Source organism: Pan troglodytes, chromosome 11, assembly GCF_028858775.2.
Source record: "Pan troglodytes isolate AG18354 chromosome 11, NHGRI_mPanTro3-v2.0_pri, whole genome shotgun sequence".
Taxonomy (NCBI): domain Eukaryota; kingdom Metazoa; phylum Chordata; class Mammalia; order Primates; family Hominidae; genus Pan; species Pan troglodytes.
In genome coordinates, this window is record NC_072409.2 from 63406919 (window position 1) to 63430826 (window position 23908).

Genomic DNA, 23908 nt, shown 5'->3' on the forward strand with positions numbered 1-23908 from the left:
AAACGAGGAAGAAATTGTGTCTATTATCTATGTGTTATAACTTTAGGATGATTTAAGAGATTTTCAAGAGTAATTTTGGACTCTTTACACTTTGATGTTAGAAGCAAATGCTTTTTTTTTTTTTTTGTAAAGTTCAAGTTCACTTTTGGCATTATCAGACACCAAAAACGATGAAGGACGAAAAGTTAATAAAGTGGCTTCTACTCACAGTCAGCATCAGCTAACACAATGCAAGGGCTCTTTCCTCCAAGCTCCAGGGTCACCCTCTTCAGATTGCTTTTCCCGGCAGCTTCTTTGATCAACTTGCCAACCTGAAAGGGAGCATTACAAAGGAGGAGGCTTACCCTGCTCTCATGAACACAGGTTGCTTTAGCATTCTAAATTTATGTGATGTTTGTGCCACAGCAAAATTTCATTTGGGAGAAACACCAAATGGCTTTTTTTTTTGAGACGAAGTCTCACACTGTCGACTGGGCTGGAGTGCAGTGGCGCAATCTCGGCTCACTGCAACCTCTGCCTCCCGGGTTCAAGTGATTCTCTGGCAAATGGCATTTTTAAAGATCTGGCACTTTTAGATATGAAAAGCTCCCTCATCCAAGCATATAGACATAAAAGGAATCAGAAAAATGCTGATTTTTCATCAGCAAGAAAGCAGAGATATAGAACACGGATAAGTGATATTGATGGCTATGGAGGTTATTTTTAATTTTAATCAGAATATCATCTTTCTACAGATTGATCAGACTTATCATGACCCAGTCACAACATAGCTATTTCATTTTTTTATCCCTCTTCTGGCATCCAGATAACTCTATCCAGTCAAACTGACATATTCACTACCTCTTGAATCTCATCCTTCTTCTCATTATTTGTGCACCCCAACCTGGACTGCCTTCAAGTTCTATTCTTCTTAGGGGTCCAGCTCATATCTTAGCTTCTCCTTAAATCCTTCTCTGATGACACTAGGTCAGATGCTAGAAGAAATGACAGGACCATTTCTTTTTCTAGTCTCCCAAAAAACCTCATGAAGTCTCCTTCAGAGTCTGATCCAGATTGTATCATTTGTATAGAAATACATTTCCCAAATAGATTGTTAACTCTGTGGTAGCAGTAACAATAACGTATCACTGCATACCTCTCCTCATTAGTATCTATGACAGAAGGCTCATTTAATTGCGGATTGACAGTCGTCTCTCTATCTCTTTCTTTCTCTGTCTTCCCACCCAACACACACACCTTTGAACAGTGGAACTGGATGAAAGAAATGGGATCTGTGCAGCTACTTCAGTTAGCTGGAATCCTACAGTTCTGGTTTCTTCTTTAATGCTAGTTTCCTCTTTTCAGAGGAAGACTTTGTTTTCAATTATTTTTTCCTTTGCGGATCACTTCCTATCAAGATTATCTACTATAGTTGTTTCTGGTTTTTCTATCTCTAAAAACTTGGCTGGTTCTACAATTATTTCTTTTTTATTATTTGTATGGCAGCCTTCATCCACCAACATGTTCTTTGCCTTTCTTTTTTAAAGGCAATTCACTATTTTGCTTCTTTTATTTTCTAGGTTTCTTTTTTTTACTCCGCATGTCAGATTTTAATAAAAAGTTTCTATCCCAACTGAACAAGAGAGAAATAGATGTTTCGTGAGTGTATGTTTAGATTTTATGTGGTTACTGAACTAACTGCTACTGTGCATTACAGAATAGGGCATTAGTATGCCAATGTTTTCATCTTATTTTAATATTTTATGTTTCTAAATCAAACCCCTAAAAGATTAATAAAAAATAAATTAAAAGGAGATTTGCACTAAGGAAATCCTGTCTGAAATTTCTCTTATATGCCATTCTATAACACACTTCTTATGACCACTTTCAGAAACTGAATTTTCACTTAAGATGTTAAGGAGTTTTTAATTTTGTAGATAAAAAATTTACTTGCCTGTCACCCTTTGATTTCTCTAAATTCTTTCTGAATTTTTTTTATTTGTTTAATTTAGGTTTACTGAAGTAACTCCATTAAAGTAGATAACTTTTGCCTTGGAGAAGGTAATAAAATCAAATATATTTTTGTAAAAGCTACAAACGTCAAAAGAACTAGGATGAAGAATGGTTAGAAGTATGAATGAGAAAGAAAGGCTACACTTTTGCTTAGCACAAGTTTAGATGGCAAATAAAAGGCTTGAGTTTTTCCAAGCGTCTAGCTAAAGTCAAAACAAAGAGACATTAATTTTTGTCTCATGAATTCATTCCCTTATTTGGAGAAAGTAAAAGTTTATCATTTTTCTCAAAGGAGTATGCAATGAAGAAAAGATAAGAACTATTAAGACTATGGCTAAACAGTGTATTCCATGATACTGTGGCATTGCCATGTGGAGCAGAAGTAGCAAATGCTCATGAAAATGGTCTAGCTTATTATGTCTTGCACAATGTGGGTAGAGTTCTATTTTATATGAATCTAATGGGATATTGCGGTGGCTCACGCCTGTAATCCCAGCACTCTGGGAGGCTGAGGCGGGCAGATCATGAGGTCAAGAGATCGAGACCATCCTGGCTAACATGGTGAAACCCCATATCTACTCAAAGTACAAAAAATTAGCCTGGCGTGGTGGTGGGCGCCTGTAGTCCCAGCTACTCGGGAGGCTGAGGCAGGAGAATGGCGTGAACGACGGAGGTGGAGCTTGAGCCAAGATCGCGCCACTGCACTCCAGCCTGGGTGACAGTGCAAGACTCCTCTCAAAAAAAAAAAAAAAAAAAAAAAAAAAAATTCTTACCTTGCCAAAAGTGTTGTTAGAATGGAGGGTCTTTGCTACAATGAACACAAAGGATACAGTCTATTGTTTGCCTCTTTCATGACATTTATCAAGTTCCTTAATATCTGCCAAGCAACAAATGTGAAGCTAAAAGAAAATCCAGAAAGAAGTTCCAGGGAGTATGGAACTAAGTTTCAGGAGTTGAAAGTAGGATGGGTTTTGTGGCTCCTAAAATCGTGTTATTCACATTTAATTCTTTAATACTTATTTAGAATTTCTTACCGTGATGGTTTCTGGAGATAACAATGAGTAAGACTGTCTTTGAGGATAATCAGCAAGAGAGAGAGAGACACATAAGGCAATAAGCATGCACTGTTATTATATGTGGTGGACAATGGGAACTCAGATGGGGTGTTTTAAAATTTAGGCTGCTCTGCTCCTGGGACTGTAGAGGCAAGGAGAAAGCCAGAGAGGGAACGTGTGGGAGCAAGTTTAGAGTAGGTTACGGACAAGGATGAACTAAAAGCCTGGGGGAATGAAAAGATACATGGAATAATCAGGAAGAGATGGGGCAGAGTGGCAGAGATGGAGAAAAAGAAATATTGGGACAGGAAGCTTTTTTCTCACATTGTGTAAACTAGTGTGCGAAATTAAAAAATATGGGAGGAAAGAGGAAATATGGCATGTACTGAGTGCTCAGTAGGGTGATAAATGTTTTACTACTCATTAGCTCATTTAATTGTATTCTGTACAACTTAGTAACTTTGATCTCATCTCCATTTTACAAATGAAGAAACTCAAATTTAGTAAGGCTACTTAACTTTTTAAAGACACACTGCTAGGAGGGGTAGAGTCAGAATTTAAACCAAGATATTTTCTAGACTTTTAATCTCCAGGGACTTTTTTAAGGTAGGTAAAGTGCTCCCCCAATGTTATAGGGGATCATGGATGAGTGAAGACAAACTGATGCTGAAGATGAGATCAGCAAACAGTAGCTCCTGGTCCAGATGACCTGGAGGAGTAGGCATAGGATCTAGACCAGGGTTGTTCAATCTTTTGGCTTCCCTGGGCTACATGGGAAGAAGAATTGTCTTGGGCCACACAAAAAATACACTAACAGTAAAGATAGCTGATGAGAATGAAAAAAAAATGTGTCGGGCCACATTCAAAGCCATCCCTGGCCATGGGTTGGACAGACCTCAACAGGTACATGGATTCCCTATTGGGGAGGGTCTAGAATTCTAGGCTGAGGAATTTTCACCTTTATTCCTCTGGTATGCTTTCAACCTGTGGTGTCACCATTTTTAAATGTATTGCCATATCTTGAACATTCCCACTTCTTCTGTCTACAATAAATCTTGACTGTGGGGTTTACTTTTCCCTATCTCAATTAGGGACTTGCAGAATGCAAACTTTTTTTACTCTATGTCTGTGAAAAACAAAGAAGACATATATATATTTATTTACTTCATTTTAAAAAGACCAAGAAAAATAAAGTTTGATTTTCCACCATTTCTGTTTGCTATGTAAATTTGCCTTTATATTGGAGTAAATAATTCAGATTATAAAATAATCAAATTATGCTCACCACACTATCTGGAATGTCTTTTTTGCTTCTCAACTTCCAAGAAGTTAAAAAAGTAACAATTCCTCAAAACCCAGAGCTAGTTCTAGTACCCATTTGGACATCATCATTCCTTCTTGTGAACCTTTTTTACAGCATTTTGTACGTACTTTAGTACCTTATCACACCCTGCCTTGTCTCTTGTTATCAGCAGCTTTCTAAGATGGAGTGAAGCTCACTCTTCACTGTCTATACTGTGTACCAATGAATAACATTTTTGCACTGAGCATCTAACAAAGTCACATAATTTAATAGAATGACTCAATAATTTTTTTTGCATGGTACAGTATGCTTCCACCACTTTCTTTTGCTTAGGATAGAACATCATCAATAAATGGGGATCTATTTTCCCAAACTTCACCTTCTAGTCTGCTCTCCCTCCTGCCCGCCGCTTCTCCTTTGTGGTTGGGGTCTTTTTCTTTAACCTTTAGGATGGTCAAGTTCAAGCCAGAGAGGCAGAAAAGTTAGTCTAGGTACCACTGAGGGAAGCTGACTTTCTGGCTCTCTTTCACACTGTCCAGGAGAAAGACAACCCCAAATAAGGTGCAAAAGGTGAGAGTCTACTATTTAATTTTCATAACGTATAGGATAAAATCATATTCATTCATACAAATCACTATGGCCTAATTTTCTATTATAAATCTTCCTAATAATATGACAAGGTCTCAGCAGCCATATTTCTCATCAGAGAAAGTAATGAACATACTAAGAATAGTTTACTCTCATTCTGATTTTAAATAGGTGCATCATGTCATTCAAACTACATCTGCTTATATTCTATCCATATGTTTGAAGGCTAAAATAAATAACAAATCATTAAAAAGAGTTTTTGTTTTAAAATTGTTGGCTCAAAAATAGTTACATAAAACATACTTCATAGCTGGCAATGCAGACATTCTTAACTTTTGCCCTGAGTAAATAATATTACCTCTGTTGATCCTGTGAAGGCTACTTTGTCTATATCCATGTGAGAAGAAATGGCTGCCCCTGCTGTAGGCCCGTAACCAGGAACAATATTCACTACTCCAGGAGGAAACCCTGCCTAAAAGATAAAAGGTTTAAAAGTTACAATATAAGAATTTAATTCAAAAAGGAGGAGAGTAGGGGATTGAGATTGTCTCTTAATGCCAACCTTATGAGATGCTCTAGAAAAAAATAATTTAACTGGCTCTATTCTTTAGTCTTATTACGTCATTTCTAAGCACACATTAAGAGAATAACTTCAAGGGTTGCATTATTGAGGGACAATTTCTTGTCAGGGTAAGTCCATACTCTATGAATCATTGCTCCAATGATGGCTCTTTCAAATTTCATAATGCTAACTCAAAAAGATTGTATGTAAAAAAGTGTTTGGTAAGTTACTTATGTAGAAAGTAAGTAACATGTTTATTATTCCCATCAGCAAAAATAAGAAGCTGAAGGGATCTCACATTTTTTAGTTCCTAGCTGTTGTTGATTGTTGAGGGCATAACGGCTGAGTTGCAAATTCCCATTGGCATTACTTAGTAAATTGTTAAGTAAATACTGTCATCCCATTCATGATTCAACATCACAGGTTGATTTCAATCTTCATTAAAGAATTCAGGTAGAAGGCATGGGAACTGAGTTGGGCACATTACAATTTCATGTTATTTGCATCGAAATGTTTCATTTTGACATCTCTTTTCCCTGTTTTTAATTTCAATAAATAATATCTTTAAAAGATAAGTTCAGTTTTGTAACTTTAAGTGTCTAGTGATTAACATTTATTTTTTAAGATTTGGTAAGATGAAGAAAAAAGGACAATGAATTGTTTGCAAGTATATTAACACAATCTAGATAGCTGATGAAAATGTTTTACATGCTCTTTTACTGTTTTTGAACAGGAAGATAAAGGCAGAGGAACTCATAATAGAAAACTGAATATAAACATATCCACTCATGAGTAGATTGAAAAGTGTTTGGAAATAATGTGGCCCAATATTACAAACAAGCATATTGGCATAGAGGCCCTTTCAACCTTACATAGATTAGTTTACACAATTTTGCAGAAAACACTAGGCCATCAGTGGCAGGTACAAACCAACTTAATGTTTCAACATTTGAAAGAATGCTACATTAATTTCAACATGAAGCAATTAATGCTACATTAATTTCAACAAAGAAGCAAAAATGTGATCCCAAGTTGACTGTTTGACACCAAGCCTTTGTGTTTGGCTTCCTGTCTGCATTTGGGCAGAGATGAATTTGGGGTGACTGCCAGAAATTGCAGCCAGCAGTCATGCTAAATGTATTCCCCCCACTGGACAGGAGCCATCTGTAAATAATGTACTTTATAGTAGCAACAAACGAGGTCTTCCTATTGTAATTTAGGACTCTTGAGTTCTTGTGCATATTTTGATTTCGGGAGACTTACCTCTTTTATTAAAGATGCCACGTGGAGAGCAGTGAGAGGAGTTTGCTCTGCTGGTTTGACAACCACTGTGTTTCCACAGCTCAGTGCAGGCCCTATCTTCCAAATGAGCATAACCAACGGGAAATTCCACTAGAAAGCAATATGTAACAATAGATTCTTTGTATTGCAAAAGGCATATTTGCTAATCCAACTTCCACATTATACACCCCCTGTAGATGTTATGTAATAATTGCGTAGTTTTGTGAAATCATCTGCCATATTATACTTCATTGCTAAAAGCAACTAGTAAATGCTAAAACGCTCTGAATAAACCAGATATGAGATATGAGAAGGAAATAGGAGAGAACCTCAAAATTTAATCAAGTGCTGTTGAGTTCTTTTTCTACCAGGAAAAAAAAAAAAGTCACTGCATGGTTTGGCTTATTATGGAGCACACTGTAAGTTATCTAAAAATGTTTAAAAAGGATGATTACTCTCCTTCTCCATAAGTCATTTATTGTAATTATTTACCCAATAATATTATTTAGTAGCTTTTATTTCCAGGAAAAATACCTTGCTAAAGACAAAGATGTCCAGGGTCCAGAGGCCAAGAACTTGGGTTCAAATCTCAGCTCAATCACTGACCAGCCCTGTGAACTCACACAGGTTACGTGCTCTCTGTATCTGATTTCATAATCTGGAGTGCTGACAATAGTCCTTTCTGCCTCAGAAGGCTGTCTTGAGGATTAATCAAGAAAGAGGGCCAGGGACTCAACACAATGACTGGTCTAGCATAGACACGTAGTACATATCAGCTATTATCAGTGTTCATAATTATATAGTTTTTATCGATTTATTGGGACTTTTGAATTAATAAGCAATTTCACTAAAATATTGATACGAATATATTTCAATCTCATTGGAGCAAAAGATAAGTCTTGACCATTTCTTCACACAAGGACTTCGCTACCATTGTTGTTTGGCCTTTTAAAGCATGTCAGTTAAAATAAAATCATTTAGATAGTCTCCTGTTTGTTGGGCTTAAAAAATCTTCACAATCCTCTTAAAAAGGCTACTTTTCTCTAAGAGGAATATGGAGGATCTGAGCCTCTTATCTAAACGTAAAATATATTCCATGCAGTGCTTCAAATGCCTCTGGTATTCTTTTTTCCATTTTGATTAAAAAATGTGTGTCATGAGTTGAACACTCTGGGAGCTACTGTTCTGCATGATGAGATGTCTCAATGAGAAAGTGCGTTGGAGAATAGTAGGCCCCACTACATTCCGCTAAAATGCTATCCTGCAGATGTGCAGTGGAGAGCACCTTGCCATATACATGTAAAGCCTGGCTCTTATAAAGAGTACATAATACAGCTTTTAAAAAAACAACCCATAGAGTAAAGGGTTAACATTTATGGATGATGTAGTATTAAAACATTCTCAAGAGATATGCCAGAATATAGATATGTTTTCGGACTACCTAATTCATATGCAAGAAGTTTAGTCACAGGGAGACCAAGTTCAACAAATCTTACATTTACTCCACATTTAACAAATACATAAGCATCCATCTGTTTTAGAGAAAGCTTCATCATTAGATAGAATAAGAACTCTTCTTTTTAAAATTGAGAATTATATAGGAGAAAAGCTTACAGGAATGATTTGGCCACATACACCAATAGGTTCATGTCTTGTATATGTAAAAAAATTTCCATCTGAAAAATAAAACACACACAATGATATATAAACAAATGTATTTGACATTCACAAAATGGTGGTTGGGGGCTGATGTGAGAGAAAGGTGTAGACAATAATTTTAAAAACATATATCTGGCAAGGCATGGTGGCTCACGCCTATAATCCCAGCACTTTGGGAGGCCGAGGCGGGCAGATCACGAGGTCAAGAGTTCGAGACCATCTATATCTCCAACTATTCACAAAATGGTAAGTGAAGCCCTAAAATAGTAATTCGAAATGATAGGAACCATAAAATTGAGTTAGGTGAAATCAAAGATGCAAAATTGGAAAACATCCGAAAGATAATTAATTCCACCTTTCATCTTCTAGGAGGCCTGATTTGAAAATTATCTTTATTCTCTAACTGTTATAAAAAAGGGACGAGAAAGGAAGTAGGAGGTCTCCAGCAAAGAGAAGAACCACATTCCAATTTGTTTCTGGTAGCTCAAAGTTCTACCAATAAGATAATTCTTTTTAAAGGTTATAATATAATTTTTAGAAATAGTAAAATTAAAAACAGTAGAATTAAAAAGAAAATCTCCCTATGAGTAATAAGGCTTTCCTACTGACTTGTTCTAAAATGTATTTTATTTGCCTACCAAACAATAATAGCAAATTCTCTAAATACATGAAGAAAATGACAGGAGTATAAGACATTTATTTTCAATCTAACTTTGACCAATTTATGTGCCCCGAAGTTTAATGTGGTCATCCAGAGAGATACATTATGCTTTACATTCAATTCTGTTCTAGTTCCCACAGAAGCTTCCTGGCTTCAGCAAGAGCTCTCTTCATCAAGATCTATTTGTGTTTTAAGTGACTTCTCCCATTTTGTCCCAGAGTAAAGTAGGACAGTTCTAAAGTAGCCACATTTCTTAGTACCACCGAGGTCTTACTCTCCTCTCAAATTTCTGCTATCACTTCTGACCTCCTGGATGCTCCAACTGGATTGGAAGTGCACATCAGGGCCAGTCCTGGAGGGTATTGTATTCCTAAAGTTCATAGGTTTGCATGAATTAAATTCCACCCATACTGTTTCCTAAATGTGTGTGTTTTCATGTTTCACATGAAATATCTTTAGTATTTCTACTCCATTATGTGCATACCCCACTAAAATAACACATACATACAGATTCACACACACAAACCCTTAACTTAGGCTGCAAACGCAGTCCCATCTTGCTTTGAAGATATTTGAAATGAGTCCGTGTGAACTGGCTTGTTTGATTAGTCTGGTCTAACTACACTGAGTTTGACCAGGCACAGATGACCATAACTGACTTATACTGGAACATGTAAAGAGGCTTAAATAATTACATTACAGAAAGGATATAAATGTCAGTATTGGAATAAAACCCAAATAAATAATTTCAGAGGTCAGCTTTTAAAAGTTTGGGACCTTAGAGAGGCAATTGCCTCAGATCAGTAATTATTGCCAAAGGAATGTTCTTACTTTGACATTTTCTAAAATATCTATAATGTTATCTTCATAATTATGCTGAAACAACTTTAAAAGACCTTTTATGAATTTTAATAGAACTTCTAAGTTGAAAACTGTGTTGTCTCAAAGTCAAGAGGAAAATAATTTTGCCTTATTTGGTTGACAGCTTTAAAAGGGAGAGTTTGAAATTATTCAGCTCTATAGTAAACTCCTCGCTCCTATCCTCACCATTAGTGGTTTCTCAAAGATACTTACCAATTGGTATTGTACGGCCCTGGATCTTGTCAGCCCAACCTGCACAGTAGCGCAATGTTTTGATGCAGCCTGCTAAATCATTCAGATATGCGTTGGAATAGAGTTTTCCACCATTCATTGACTCCATTGTCTGAAAAACATGTCAAACACCAAATCTAAAATTCCATAAAAGTTTTAGATTAAAAATATGTAGTAAATATTTTCAGCTATCAAGTGCTAGGGAATTTTTGAAATAGAAGAAATCTTGTCATCTTGTCTAACCTCCACTTTTTAAGAGTTAAAATGAGTTCCTTTAGGTCAAATAGCAAGATCTGGGCACAAAGGGTAGTGAGATTCTGATTTCTAAATCCCAGTGCTCTTTCTGTCTCATTCTGAATGTTCTCCTGCTAACCAGCTTTCTAGGAATCGGTCACAATTTGATATACACATAACATCTGAGAATGAAACCTAGTCTTCTAAGTCCTATCAGAATTCCAACAAGATTTCTCTTATTTTATAATCAACTGTGGGTGACAACTTAGTGTCAGTGACTATTAATGATGCCTCAGTAATCATTTTTAATTTTTACATTCCATCTGGATATACACAGTCTACTCACACAAACTTAAGTAATGCCTGGATTTTTCATCCATGAATTTCCTTCAGCAGAATTTTAATTAGGAAACTACCAGTGTTGCCATTATTGTCATAATTGCCGTTTTAATGGTCAGGTAAAGTTCAACATTTTCTAGTCATGTGCCCTAACCATTATAAGATGACCTATCTCCCCTTTGGCTTCTCTTCTTAAGCAGGACCTTAAGCTCTTTGAGATCTAATATTCTGCTGGGGTGGTTACCTGGCAGAAATGCACAGGTGATGAACTGTTAAAGCTATTTGTTTCTGTACTACACTCTCTATCATGTCAAAATTTAACAATGTGACTTTTGTATGCCTGTACTTTTCTCTCCATAGGATCTTATGCTGACAGGCAGTCAACAGATCAGATAATTGAGAAAAGCCAAGTTTTAGCATTTTCTGCTTTCTTCCTACAGGCCATTTTTATTACTATAGTTTTATTGCACACAGCTGCTCGTTCTGAATTTTTGTGTATTTCAAATTATGTTGAATATTTGAGAAATAAATGGTCCTTTGATTAACCATACTTGCTATTAACCATACATGCTAATGTTGATTTTTTAAAAATGTAGACTTCTTTGTTACTGCCACTTTCAGATTCTAAAGATGAAATTCGCTTGAAACCTGATCTTGGTATTGGTTTATGTTAAATTGGCTTCATCATAATGCCCAATTGAGACAACAAAAACAAGGAAATACCCTCCCCCAACTATATTATGCTCTGACTCATCTAACTGCTAAAACATAAACAAACAAAAATAGTATTCATAAAAACATGATTTTGATAAACCACATTAATAATTGGATTTTTTTTTTATTTTTTGCCTCTTTCACCTGTAAAAAGAACATCACTTAATTATGACCCTTGTGAACAGACACATTTCAGGAAGAAAAAAAGTAGCCATTTATTAAATATCTTAGTGAGCTAGACTAATGAGAAATAAGATTTATTTTAGAGAAATATTTTGGGCACCCTTAACAAACTTGAGTTTTTCCATCAAAAGAGCTCAGTGGTCAAATGCTTGAATAAACCTAATATATCATTCTAGGAGACTCAAACTTCGTGTGATCTTATCAAAGCCTCTGAGAAGTTTTAAGGTAAAGAAATTTCTAAAATTTGGTTTAACTTGGGTTTGCCAAAGTTTAGACCGTAGAATCTATTATGGGAGCAGAAATTAACATCATCCAGAATTGAAATGCAGATTACTATTTGAGAATAGTTCAATGTTAAGGGGCCTATTCATTGGGACAAAAAATGTTTTCATTTTGTTGGTAGAGAGCATATAGTGATCCCTAAAATCAAAACAACTTGCCATTTCAAACGCTGAATGCTTTTGAGAGCTCTAGCTACCCATCCAGCTTGGATAATACTCACCGCCAGCAGCAGACGATCTCTTTCGATTAAATCAGCCAACTTGTATAATAGTCGTCCCCTCTCGGAAGCATCCATAGTACGCCACGGAGATCCAATCTGAAAAGCCTGTCTTGCGGCCTTCACTGCCTTGTCAACATCCTCCTGTAAGTCAACAGGAATCCAATTCAGTAAGCTAAACATATTAGGCAAGCAAATTTAATGCCAATAACCCTGTAAAATAGACTGTAGTGCCTCATAAGCAGGCACTGTGTCTCCATTATCCCAAAGTCTAACACATTGCGCACATTCAACTACTGTATGTTGGAATTACTCCTGCTGAATAATCTTTACATGACGAGCTCCACATACCTAGCACATGCTGGATTTCCTAGAATATAAATGTTTTATGATTTTAATAATTGCTATCATCTGAGTGCTTGCCGTATTTCAAGTAATGTTCTGATGACTTTATACCTATTAGCTCATTTAATTCTCAATAATTTTATGGCACAAATATGTTCCCTGTTTTACAGATGAAGAAACTAAAGCAGAGAGGGGAGCTTTGCTCAAGGTTAATAACTAAAAGTGGCTGAACTGAGTTTTAAACGGAGCCCATCTGATTGTAGAATCTTTGCTGTTTACCACACATTATACTTTCTTAGTGACTGGGTTACAGGAATTCCAGGTCAAGATCAAGATCCAAAATAATGAATATCTTCCTTGGTCTCTGGTGACTCAACAGGCTGTCCACTTTCATGAAGAGCCTATTGAAGGGTGAATAAGAACTTTTCTTTGCTGTTGAAGAATAAACCTTAGAAACATGTGCTCATTCCTCTTGTGCAGAGGGAACAGGGCATAGAAATAGTGGAACTAATAGAGTAGGATGTGCATGTGACAACCTCTCATTTCCCAACTGGGTACAAAGAGATCCTTTTAAATCCCTAATCCGATAAAGAAGTCAGTTTCTTATTGAAGATGCATGGCTTAAAACTACATTAATTCAAGTAAAAGTCAAAGAGTAAAGTGACTCCACATTCGGTCTAGCCTCCTGGCCTTCACTCTCATAGTGCCTTCTCTCAATTTCTTTCTCTGTTGTGTTTTTCTACACCAGATATATTCTCTGGTTATTTTGCAATTCACCTCAGTCACAAATATTGCCCTGACCACTCCACTCCCCTGCAGATGCCTGTTCAGACCTCTTCTGAGCTCTTACAGAACATACCTACTACTACTGCAAACACCATAAAGGAATATATCATTCCAGTGTTCTTTTGTACATAGAACTGGCCACTACATGGAAATGTATAGCTCCACAAATAGTGGCTATATTACAGGCCAGTAGGTTGCAATATTTTGCAGGAGACACAATTCTCTTTAAGAATTGGGGGAGAGAAAAAGTAATGACCCTAGATTTTTTTTAAAAATTGTACACAATTAAGCTAAATCCCATCTAAGGAGATATCTTCCCCTCAAATGGACCTCAAATTAACATCCTCCTCCTTAGGCTATATTCAATCAAGAAGACCCACACTTACAAGTCTGTGAATTAAAATACAAAAAAACTATTCTTCTAGTATTTATCACCAAAATAATATAATCTGGGGCAAGAGAGATATTTTAGAAGCACAATCTGGTCTGATTAAGTAATAATATTTACTGACTACAAGCAAAGATTCTTTCAGTGTAATACATCACACACTGGTATATCTCACTGTCTAACTTTTCAGAGAATGATGATATATACAAAATATATGTATTTATTGCCTGCCTTTCCTGAGAAATACATATACAGTGCATATTTGGGGCATTCAGTTAATCACATTGATTGCTTATATTTAGACATTGTTTCATGCCACACGTTCTAACTTTTTCCTAAATTTACAGAGCACTGTTTGAAAAAAAGAAAAAGCAAACCACAAAAATCTGAGATTGTCAGCATGATCTGTGGATACCAGAGCTTATAAAATACATGCTGGTCTGTGTTTAAACAGATCTGTATGACACAGCTTTCATTTGGATCTTTCTGTTCAGTGTCCTGCTATTGGTCTTAGCCAAATATGGGCTATCATAGGGATCTTGGCCTCCCAAAGGGATATGGAGAACTGGCTTCAAGATAAGTAACTCTCCCATATGGAAAGCACATCCCTAAAGAATGCTGCTATAAATAAAGATGTTCTTATGATTACGTCCTTTGGATCATGCGCCCCCTTTTCTCACATCTTATATGTAATCTTGCAGATGCAGAAATACAGTAATGTTAGTTAATATATAGTTTGATATGAAAACAACCCAGATTTGAATTCTGATTCCTCTTCATTAGCTGTGTAAACCTTGAGGCATCTAACCATTCATCCCTCTAGCTAAAGGTTTGATAAATATTCGACTCTGCAGCATTCTCATCATCCCTCCGCTAAAGACAGCAGAGTGAAGTAAGAAGATTATCCTTTTGCAATATTCAATCAAATGGGAGAGACATACAATCAAATCACTACCCCAAAACATTATTATAAACCATGAAATATGTTGTGGCATGACTTCTCTAAGGTTCAGCTTTCTTTTCTTTAAAATCAAGGTATGTTGCTTGGTGTGGTGGCGTGTGCCTGTAGTCCCAGCTACCCAGGAGGCTGAAGTGGGAGGATCGCTTGACCCTGAGAGGTGCAGGTTGCAGTGAGCTGAGATTGCACCACTGCACTCCAGCCTGGGTGATAGAGTAAGACCCTCATCTCAAAACAAAAAAAAAAAAAAAAAAAAGAAAAAAAGGAAAAGAAAGAAAAAAGAAAAAAAGAAATTGGGGTATGTTACCTCACAGGGTTGTAATGAAGATTAATAAGATAACATTTAAACATTTTCTATGTTAGAACATTATGTATTATTCAATGGTGGCAATTGTTACTGTTGTCCTAGCAGTCAAAACTTTAAATTTTAATATAACTCTCAGCAATTTCTCCCTCTCTCAATAGAGGGAGATTCACTCTGTTGCCTAGGCTGGTGTGCAGTGGCACAAACATGGCTCACCAAAGCCTAGACCTCCTGACGAGCCTCAGGTGATCCTCCCACCTCAGCCTCTGGAGTAGCTGGGACTACAGGAGTGCATCACCATGCCCATCTAATTGTTTATTTTTAGTAAAGATGAGGTCTTGCTATGTTGTCCAGGCTGGTCTCAAACCCCTGGGCTCAAGTGATCCTCTCACCTTGACCTTCCAAAGTGCTATGATTACAGGCATGAGCCACCGTCTGCCTAATTTTTTTGTAGAGATGGGGTTTTGCCATGTTGTGAAAGCTGGTCTAAAATTCCTGGGTTCAAGCAACCTGGCTGCCTTTGCCTTCCAACCTGGTGGGATTACAGGCACGCAGGGATTATAAGTGTGTATTGCTGCACCTAGCAAGTTCTAATGTATTTTAATCCTTCCTTTCAGTTTTCACTGCTCTGAACAATTTTAGGCCCTATTATTTCATATTGTCAATGCTGTCTCAGGTTCATTCTCTTCTCTCTTCAAACTATCTTGGCTACTATCACCAGGCTAATCTTCTGCAAATAATTTTATCTTATCACTTTGTCTTTCAAATGTTTACACCTGTTCCCTTTCATCTACAATCTCAAGGTCAAAGTCCTCCCTGGTTTTCAAGGCCCAGGATTTTCAGACCACATCTCACCTATCCAAACTTAGTGTTTACATTTTTTCTACTCTATCTGACCCAACTCCTTCTTACCTTTGTGTCTGTAGTTCTCCTTGTCTAGAATATTATACCAGTATACTCCCTTACTTTCTAAATCCTATATATACTTTAAGACCCAGCTCAAATATCAATCTACCTAAAACCTTGCCAGACTAATCCAGCTTGATGATGGCTACTAGCTAGGAGCCTACTAAGCTCCAGGCACTAAGGAAAGTTCTTTAAAGCCCCATAGTTTCTATTACTATTAAGTATCATGAGCCTTGGTTTATAAATGAATAGACTATGGCTCATGGATATGAAATCTAGCAGACAGTAGAATCAACCTTTGATCCCACATCTGACTACAAAATCTAGTTCTTACATCTCTGTAAGGCTGCCCTAATAATGACCTCCTTTGCAACAAATATATACTGCTATTTGTTTTATAAACTGTAATATTTCTTACAATTCTGGGTCTACAATGGGCAATAAATAAATTTTGAATAATTTGGTTACCTGTTTTATAAACTCATCATGTTGTACTGATTTTATATAAGGGGTGCCTTACATAATTAATTTAACTACATTGGCATTTACATAATAAATCATATTTTAATAGATTCCATGATAAAACAAAACTTATACATTATTCAAAAACTATTAGACATAAGAGTTATTGTTTTCTTAATTCCAGGACTAGCATTTTTTAAATTTTTATTTCAGAACTGGAATTTTCAGGGATATAATTTTTTAATTAAACAGAAAACAATTTGGTACATTAACTCAGATTTGCCAACATCAATAACAATTTTGCTTATAGCACTGAAAATGCTCCTTTTTTGAAGTAAGGGCCACAAGCTGAATGTAAAAAGACAGTTCAAATGATGATGAGATATCAAATGCCTCCTAAAGCACAGTTAAGGAAGGACTGAACTCTTCCATCACTCCCAGATGGTACATTTCCATATTAAATTCATTCAGAGATGGAGAAAATAGTTATCAGACCAGTTTTACTTTTACACCTGTCAAAGGCACTTATTTTAATGGACATTTACTTTTATCCCCACCAATTATTTGTTAGGTCATGCCTTAGTATTAAAAGCAGTTTTCAGGATTAGTCAATATAGCCTAAAAGAACCACTGAAGTGAAAAGAAAACAGTTCCCACCCACATCTGTACTTTGCTTTGTAACCTCCATTTGTTCTTGCCCTTCCTCTTTTCTTTATAATACCATTGAAAGGCGGTATATAGCCCATTGTTAGCCCCATTCTACTTACAAATTAAATCCCTAAAACCTCTTGGCTCATTATCTAAAGAGTCAGATACAGAATATTAGGTTTACTGTGACTATGTAATTTACTAGATTTGTACCTTTCACTAAGCAATGTCGGAGTTTACTATACATTTGTCGGCAAAATTGTGGGAACAGCAATAATTATTTAAAAATATGTTTTAAAATAATTCAAAAAAGAATGTGATGATAAGAGTGCTAGATGTTCAAACTGGTTTACCATGAACAGTTTATACCATAAACATTTTAGTTTTAGTAACCAGTTGACCAGCCAACTCAGTTGGCATTGTGACCTGATTTAAAGATTGGGTAGATGTTAATGAGCATCCTTGATCTCTTGGGTGAGCAATAGTAATTGTCAAGAAGCACAGAGCAAATCGGTGGCAACCATTTCTAAGGCTTCCAGTATGATCATTAGCTTTCCCTTACTATACTTTAGGAAGGAGGTAAATCCCACAAACTTCACTAAGAAAAGTCCTCAGACTGCCTGACAGGGTTTCAACTGGAACTTTGGGCATAGAGATTTGTTTTCCTAATAAAATTAATCCCAGTGGCAAAGGTTGATGTTCAAGGCTCCAGAACTAAAACACCAATAATATTTTTCTGTTTGTTAGTTGCAAACTGCAAACAGATCTGGCCTTCCTCTTGAATGGAGAGAGAAAGTATGTAGCTCTCAAGGGCTCACTCTGTCCTTGCCCTTTATTGCTTTTCTCACCTCCCCAGGCCTGCTAGAGCCACTCAAGCAACTAGAGGAACGAACATTTGAGGTGGTAGTGTGTGGATCTCCTGAAGTCTCTGATAAAAAGCGTTCATTCTTCTTTGAAAGGTGAAGAATAAATTTCTCTCTTATTTCTGGGAATGGCTTATAGGGCACAGGCTTCTGGGGCTCCTATAGACCTTGCCAGGGATGATCAGTATTTCTATGCCCAATTTTGGTTTGGTAGCATTTCAGAGAGGTGCAGAGTGATCACCACAGTACAGTTTTCAATCACTAACTTTCTTAGGTGTCAAAACTCTTTGACCCCTGTTAAATGTTAACGCTTGAGAGGAGATACAACTTAACAGCTTAACACTTTAGTTCAGTGGTTCAAGATGCATTCCCTCACCTCCTTCCCAAGCAACAACATCAGCATTACCAAAGAATTGATAAAAAATGAAAATTTTCAGGTCCCATTCTAAGATTATTGCAGTGAAATCTAGGGGAAGGTGGGGCTCAGCTACCTGTGTTTTAACAAGCCTTCCTGGACATTCTGAGGCAGGCTAAATTTTGAGAAGGTCTGCCATAGCCAATAGTCAGGTTAGTACTAAATTCCTAAGGTGAGGAATGTGGAATATATGGAAATTCAACACTTGATGAAAAAGAAGGCTATTTCATAGATTTATAGAATATACTATATCTATAGTATAGTATATCTATCAAATATAGTATAGCATACTTATAGGATATACTATATCCAGAAACCAAGGATATAAATAAGAGATGCAGTGTTGATCTCTGCAAGGAGCATATTGTCTCAGACAAATTAACCTATAGCTGTATAATACAAAGCTTATAATACAGGCAAATACAATGTCCTATAACCACACAGAAGAGAGTAAGTCTGCTTGAGAAGGTTAGAGAAGGCTTTAAATAAGTATAAAACCCGGGCATGACTGAAGCTTTAGGATATGCCTGGCACCGTTGAAGAGCTCTATATATTTAACTCCTCAAGCATTTTCTATCTCCTCATTTTACATGAAAAAGAACAGAATCTCAAAGAAGGTTAAGTACAAACATTGAAAATCTATGCTCTTACTATAGATGGTGACTTGAACTAGGTCCTGAGGACTACACTGTGGACATGTACAGAGGCAGTGACTAGCAAGCAATTGTTGGGGATGGACACTGGGCATGACGAAGTTGAAACTCTTAAGTTAATGTGGTGGCCTGGGAAAGAGGCCATAAACAAAGGTTGAGTAATATTATAAAGGACCTTTGTTTGTGCACTTTTTCCCACAGACAGTGAGAAGCAGAATGGAGAATTTATGCTTTGGTGAACTCTTCAGTATAAAGAGTAAATCTGAATCTGAAAGCCAGTGACATTTGTCATCATTCTATTTTGTTTCTACTTCTCAAATTGTTAACCCCTATGTTTGAACTCCGTACTCCTGTGGCTTGAGACTTCGGTCTTACTTGTTTTCATCGTACTGAAATCTGAACCAAGGGCCTCTCCTAAATCTAAAAGGGCCCCCTCAGGTCTGTCACTATCTTGGAATAAGTATCTGCATGGCCCAGTACGTTGAGATTTGTGATCTCATTTACTGGGGCTAAAGTAATGGAAAAGACTGGGCAGGAGACTGGCAGGAACATGTGATCGCTATAATTAACTAAAACACATTGTCATGAATAATATTATCCTTGGGTGTTGCTGACTTTAATTTCCCAGTAGTCTTTTCCTGCAGCAATAATAATAATAATAAAATAAAATAAAACTTTACTTCTTTACAGAAATTTAAAGCTTGGCAACCCCTGGGCAACTAAAGAGCAGAAAAATCATTTCAAATTAGACTTAGAAACACTTACGTGTTCAGATAAATATTCTGAAGTTTTTTACTCTCCTCACCCAGGAGGAGAATAAAAAGTTTATTTAATATTATGCTGTCTAATTTTTTATTTTTTGAGACGGAGTTTCGCTCTTGTCACCCAGCTGGACTGCAATGTCGTGATCTCGGCTCACTGCAACCTCTGCCTCCCGGGTTCAAGTGATTCTCCTACCTCAGCCTCCCGAGTAGCTGAAATTACAGGCATGCACCACCATGCCCAGCTAATTTTTGTATTTTCAGTGGAGACGAGGTTTCACCATGTTGGCCAGGATGGTCTCAATCTCTTGACCTTGTGATCTGCCCGCCTCAGCCTCCCAAAGTGCTGGGATATCTTACTTTCATAATAAGAAAGACTATTTAATTTTTTTTTTTAATGGAGCTTCACTCTTGTTGCCCAGGCTGGAGTGCAATGGCACTATCTTGGCTCACTGCAACCTCTGATCCCCGGGTTCAAGCAATTATCCTGCGTCAGCCTCCCCAGTAGCTGGGATTACAGGAACCCACCACCATGCCCAGCTAATTTTTCTATTTTTAGTAGAGGTGAGGTTTCACCATGTTGGTCAGGCTGGTCTCAAACTCCTGACCTCAGGTAATCTGCCCACCTCGGCCTCCCAAAGTGCTGGGATTACAGGTGAGAGCCACTGCGCCCGGCCAACCCTATCTTACTTTCATAATAATCACAAAGTGAAGCAGTAGCCCTACTAGGCACAGGTTATAGTGTCAGAGGAACAGCATTTTAATGTTGATGTTATTACTTATTAGCAATGTCACCTTGAGTAAATTACTCAGCCTTTCTACTCTGCCATCTCATCATTATTTGTAAAAATGACTCAAAATAGTACCTGCCCTATAGGGTTGCTTTAAGTTTTAAATGAAGATAGCATTTAGAACTTGAGAACAATTTTCACTAAATAAAAATTGGTTTTTGTTGTTTCTATTATTAGCTGGAAAATAACAACACTTGTAATTTGTTAGTCAATTTAAGTTATTCTATAATATAATTTTTACAGGTGTTGAATAATAATATTAATGCAGTGATTTTTAATAAAATAACTTAGTAATATATTGTTCTAAAAGTTCTATAATAACTTTTAGTTTTATCTAGCAACATAAAAAGAACAATTTCATATGAATAAAGGATTTCTCTCCTTTTTCCTTTTCTTTTTTTTTTAGGCTGGAGTGCAGTGGTATGATCTCGGCTCACTGCAACCTCTGCCTCACGGGCTAAAGCGATTCTCCTGCCTCAGCCTCCTGAGTAGCTGGGATTAGAGGCATGTGCCACCATGCCTGGCTAATTTTTGTATTTTTAGTAGAGACGGTGTTTCCCCATGTTGGCCAGGCTGGTCTCGAACTCGTGACCTCAAGTGATCCGACTGCCTTGGTCTCACAAAGTGCTGGGATTACAGGTGTGAGCCACAGCGCCCTGCTGAAGATTTCTCTCCTTTATAACCTATGATCAATCCCTTCTTATATAATCTGTAAAATAAATCTATATACTATTTCAATTGAAAATAAAGGAAAATGATGTGAAAAAAAATCACCATGACACCCAGAAGCACAGGTTTATCATTATTACATAACTACAGAGCATTTTTTTTTTTTTTGGTAACAAGGACAACTTAGACAATTTTCCTAAGCTGCCCCAGAAACCATATTTTCATGGCATGTCTTTTGGAACTGGCAATGGGGTTCAGGAGCTCAGAATGGCAAAAACCCAAGAAACCTGGCATAAAATGAAACTAGTGTTCAGAAACTCACCTTATCTCCTTCTTCTACCTGGCAGAGCTCCTCCTCAGTTGCAGGATTAAAGACAGGAAATTTCTTGCCACTCACTGAATCATGCCATTCATTGTTTATGAAGATCTGTAGAGATGAAGGGAAAATACATACAAGGCGCTTAAATATGCAGCAAATTTTGGAAATTTTCATAAACTTAAACTAAAGCATTTCACCATGCCTAAATGATGCACATCTCTTCACCTCTCAAAACTTTCTGGCTGTTTGAGACATTTTGTGTTCACATGCGTAGACATGTACTAAAATGAAGTACATAATGCTTTTAAGTTTAAGGTATGCAATCACTTCAACACTAGAAAATACATACTGGAGAAAACAATCTAGAAAACAATGCTTTTACCTGAAATGGCCATGAATTTGAGGCAAAAGCAAAGGCTTTTGTGGGCTTGGTCTTTATTAATGATGCTTCTATTTTCCACTTTAAATTCTGAACATCCTCATTTTGGGCTACTGGTGATTTGGAATCATAAGAGACTATTTTCTAATCCTTTAATGTTTTAAAGTTAAAAAAAGAATTTTGCTAAAGGATTCTAAAAGGAGTTCACTTAGAGAAAATTAGCTAGTCACATTGTTTCATTGGCTTTTTAAAAGCATATGGTTTTATTCTCCTTTTCAAAAGATTACCTGGTAATTTCGTTGTCTTCAGACAAAATCAGGAAGAAGATTTCTTAATGGTAACTATGAGAAATAGACATGCAACTAAAGAAACAGTAAGCACTAAAAAATATGGAATTTTGTCTGTGTGTACTATAAAATAGAAATACTTAAAAGCATCAATATGTCATTTAAAACATCTCAGTTTTAACTTTCATGTCACTGAATTTGTCTTTTCTTGAGGAGCCAGCTTTCACATTTCTAATTATTTGAAATATGAAAACAATCATAAATACAGTCTTGGATAGTATATAACTTTCTGTTAGACTTATGACAAGATGGACTAGTTTATTCGATTTTGAATCAGAGGTAGCTAACACAGGGAGTAAAGGAAGGTGACATATGTGCTGGATTATAACATATATCCTAATTCAGACATCCCTTCTTACTGGATATCTAAAGATAAGTTATTAATAGTTCAACCCCGAGGGAGAATGTAATGAAACACTCCTCCAAGGTTTAAATTAGCTACTATGCTAAATGCAAATTACTTATTTATTAAAAATTCCCCAGTGATCACTAGCATAGCTTAAAATTCTATCAGAGTAATAAAATGTATATTACTATATATCCCTAAATGCCTGAATATAATTCATTCTATATTCTGTGATTTATTATTTAGACAAAATATACTTCCCTGGTCTCCTCTATACTTCCATTGGACAATTTGTCACTTTTTAAATAGTCATTTTTAAGTGTCTGCCTTCCATCAAGGGCTGTGTATGGTTTTCCAGTCTATCTTCAGTGTCCAAAAGTCCTCAAGAAATTTTAGCCTCAGTAAAAAATTCTTGAATAACTAAATTAATTGAATCAAAGATCTATAATCCATCAGCTACTCATGGATAAGATCTATAACGTTCTGCAAATGAATACTCTATAACACTTGTGATTTCCTACAAAATGGGGAAGAGGATAAGCCGTCTTGTTTGCCCATTCATGCCAATATAATTTTCCATACAAGAAAACAGCATTATTTCCATACAAGAAAGTTATCCTGTATAGTTAGAAGCATTCAAAGGAATTGTAGTACTAGCCTGAAATTGATGGTAAAACACATGGGCATGCCTAAATAAAGGGAAAAGGGGCCCAAAACTGTTCAGATGAAGAGACTAGATGTGCAAAAATACATATATGGGGATATGAGAAAGATGGAAGAAGTATCAAGAAACCCTATCAGATTACAGAAACAAGATTAACTGAATACAGATGAAGACCATAAAATTCATTGTATTATCTTTTGGGAAAAAACACTAGGCTCTTAGATCAATTTGAGGAAAAATAAATTCAGATGAAAGTGCCGATTTGCCCAATGTCTCTTAGAGTGAATCAACACTCTAGCTATCAGAAATACATTTTACAGAATCCCATAATTATTCTTAGAGTGTTTCCATTTATGCCCTTACAGCTTAGTATTTTTCTTCTCAAGGGATGGCTGGGAAAGAACTTAATCACCTTGTCCCGAACTCAGCTCACTGTCATCTCTAGCTTTATGCTGCTCTCACCCCAAAGTTCTAAAGCTTGCTCATGCACACTGTCCCCCAGCCCTCTCTCTCACACACTTTCCTTCTGTTAATGACACAAATAATCCCTAGGTACCCTTTTGTATCACTTTGTTCTATACAAGTATAAAAAAGCTTTCCCTGTTCTCTTTGCCCCCTACCTCTGCCTAATTAAAATTTAATTTTCACCTTGTCATCATAATCTTCCTCAGATTCTGTCTACAGCCCTCCTCAGAATACTTTAGTGATCCTCTATTGTCAGACTGCTTAACATGGCACTGGA

At 36.5% G+C, this 23908-nt stretch overlaps 1 protein-coding gene across 3 annotated transcripts in view; it reads right to left on the reverse strand.

Moving 5' to 3' along the window:
* Positions 1–23908, reverse strand: part of ALDH1A1 (aldehyde dehydrogenase 1 family member A1) — a 179256-nt gene that overhangs the window by 17764 nt on the left and 137584 nt on the right. For all 3 annotated transcript variants that reach the window (XM_016960315.2, XM_016960316.3, NM_001246547.1), the window contains 7 exon segments: positions 21434–21538; positions 12166–12306; positions 10176–10305; positions 8396–8457; positions 6764–6892; positions 5297–5410; positions 209–311 (listed from right to left, as the gene is read on the reverse strand). In XM_016960315.2, the coding sequence (XP_016815804.1) occupies positions 209–311; positions 5297–5410; positions 6764–6892; positions 8396–8457; positions 10176–10305; positions 12166–12306; positions 21434–21538 (784 nt within the window).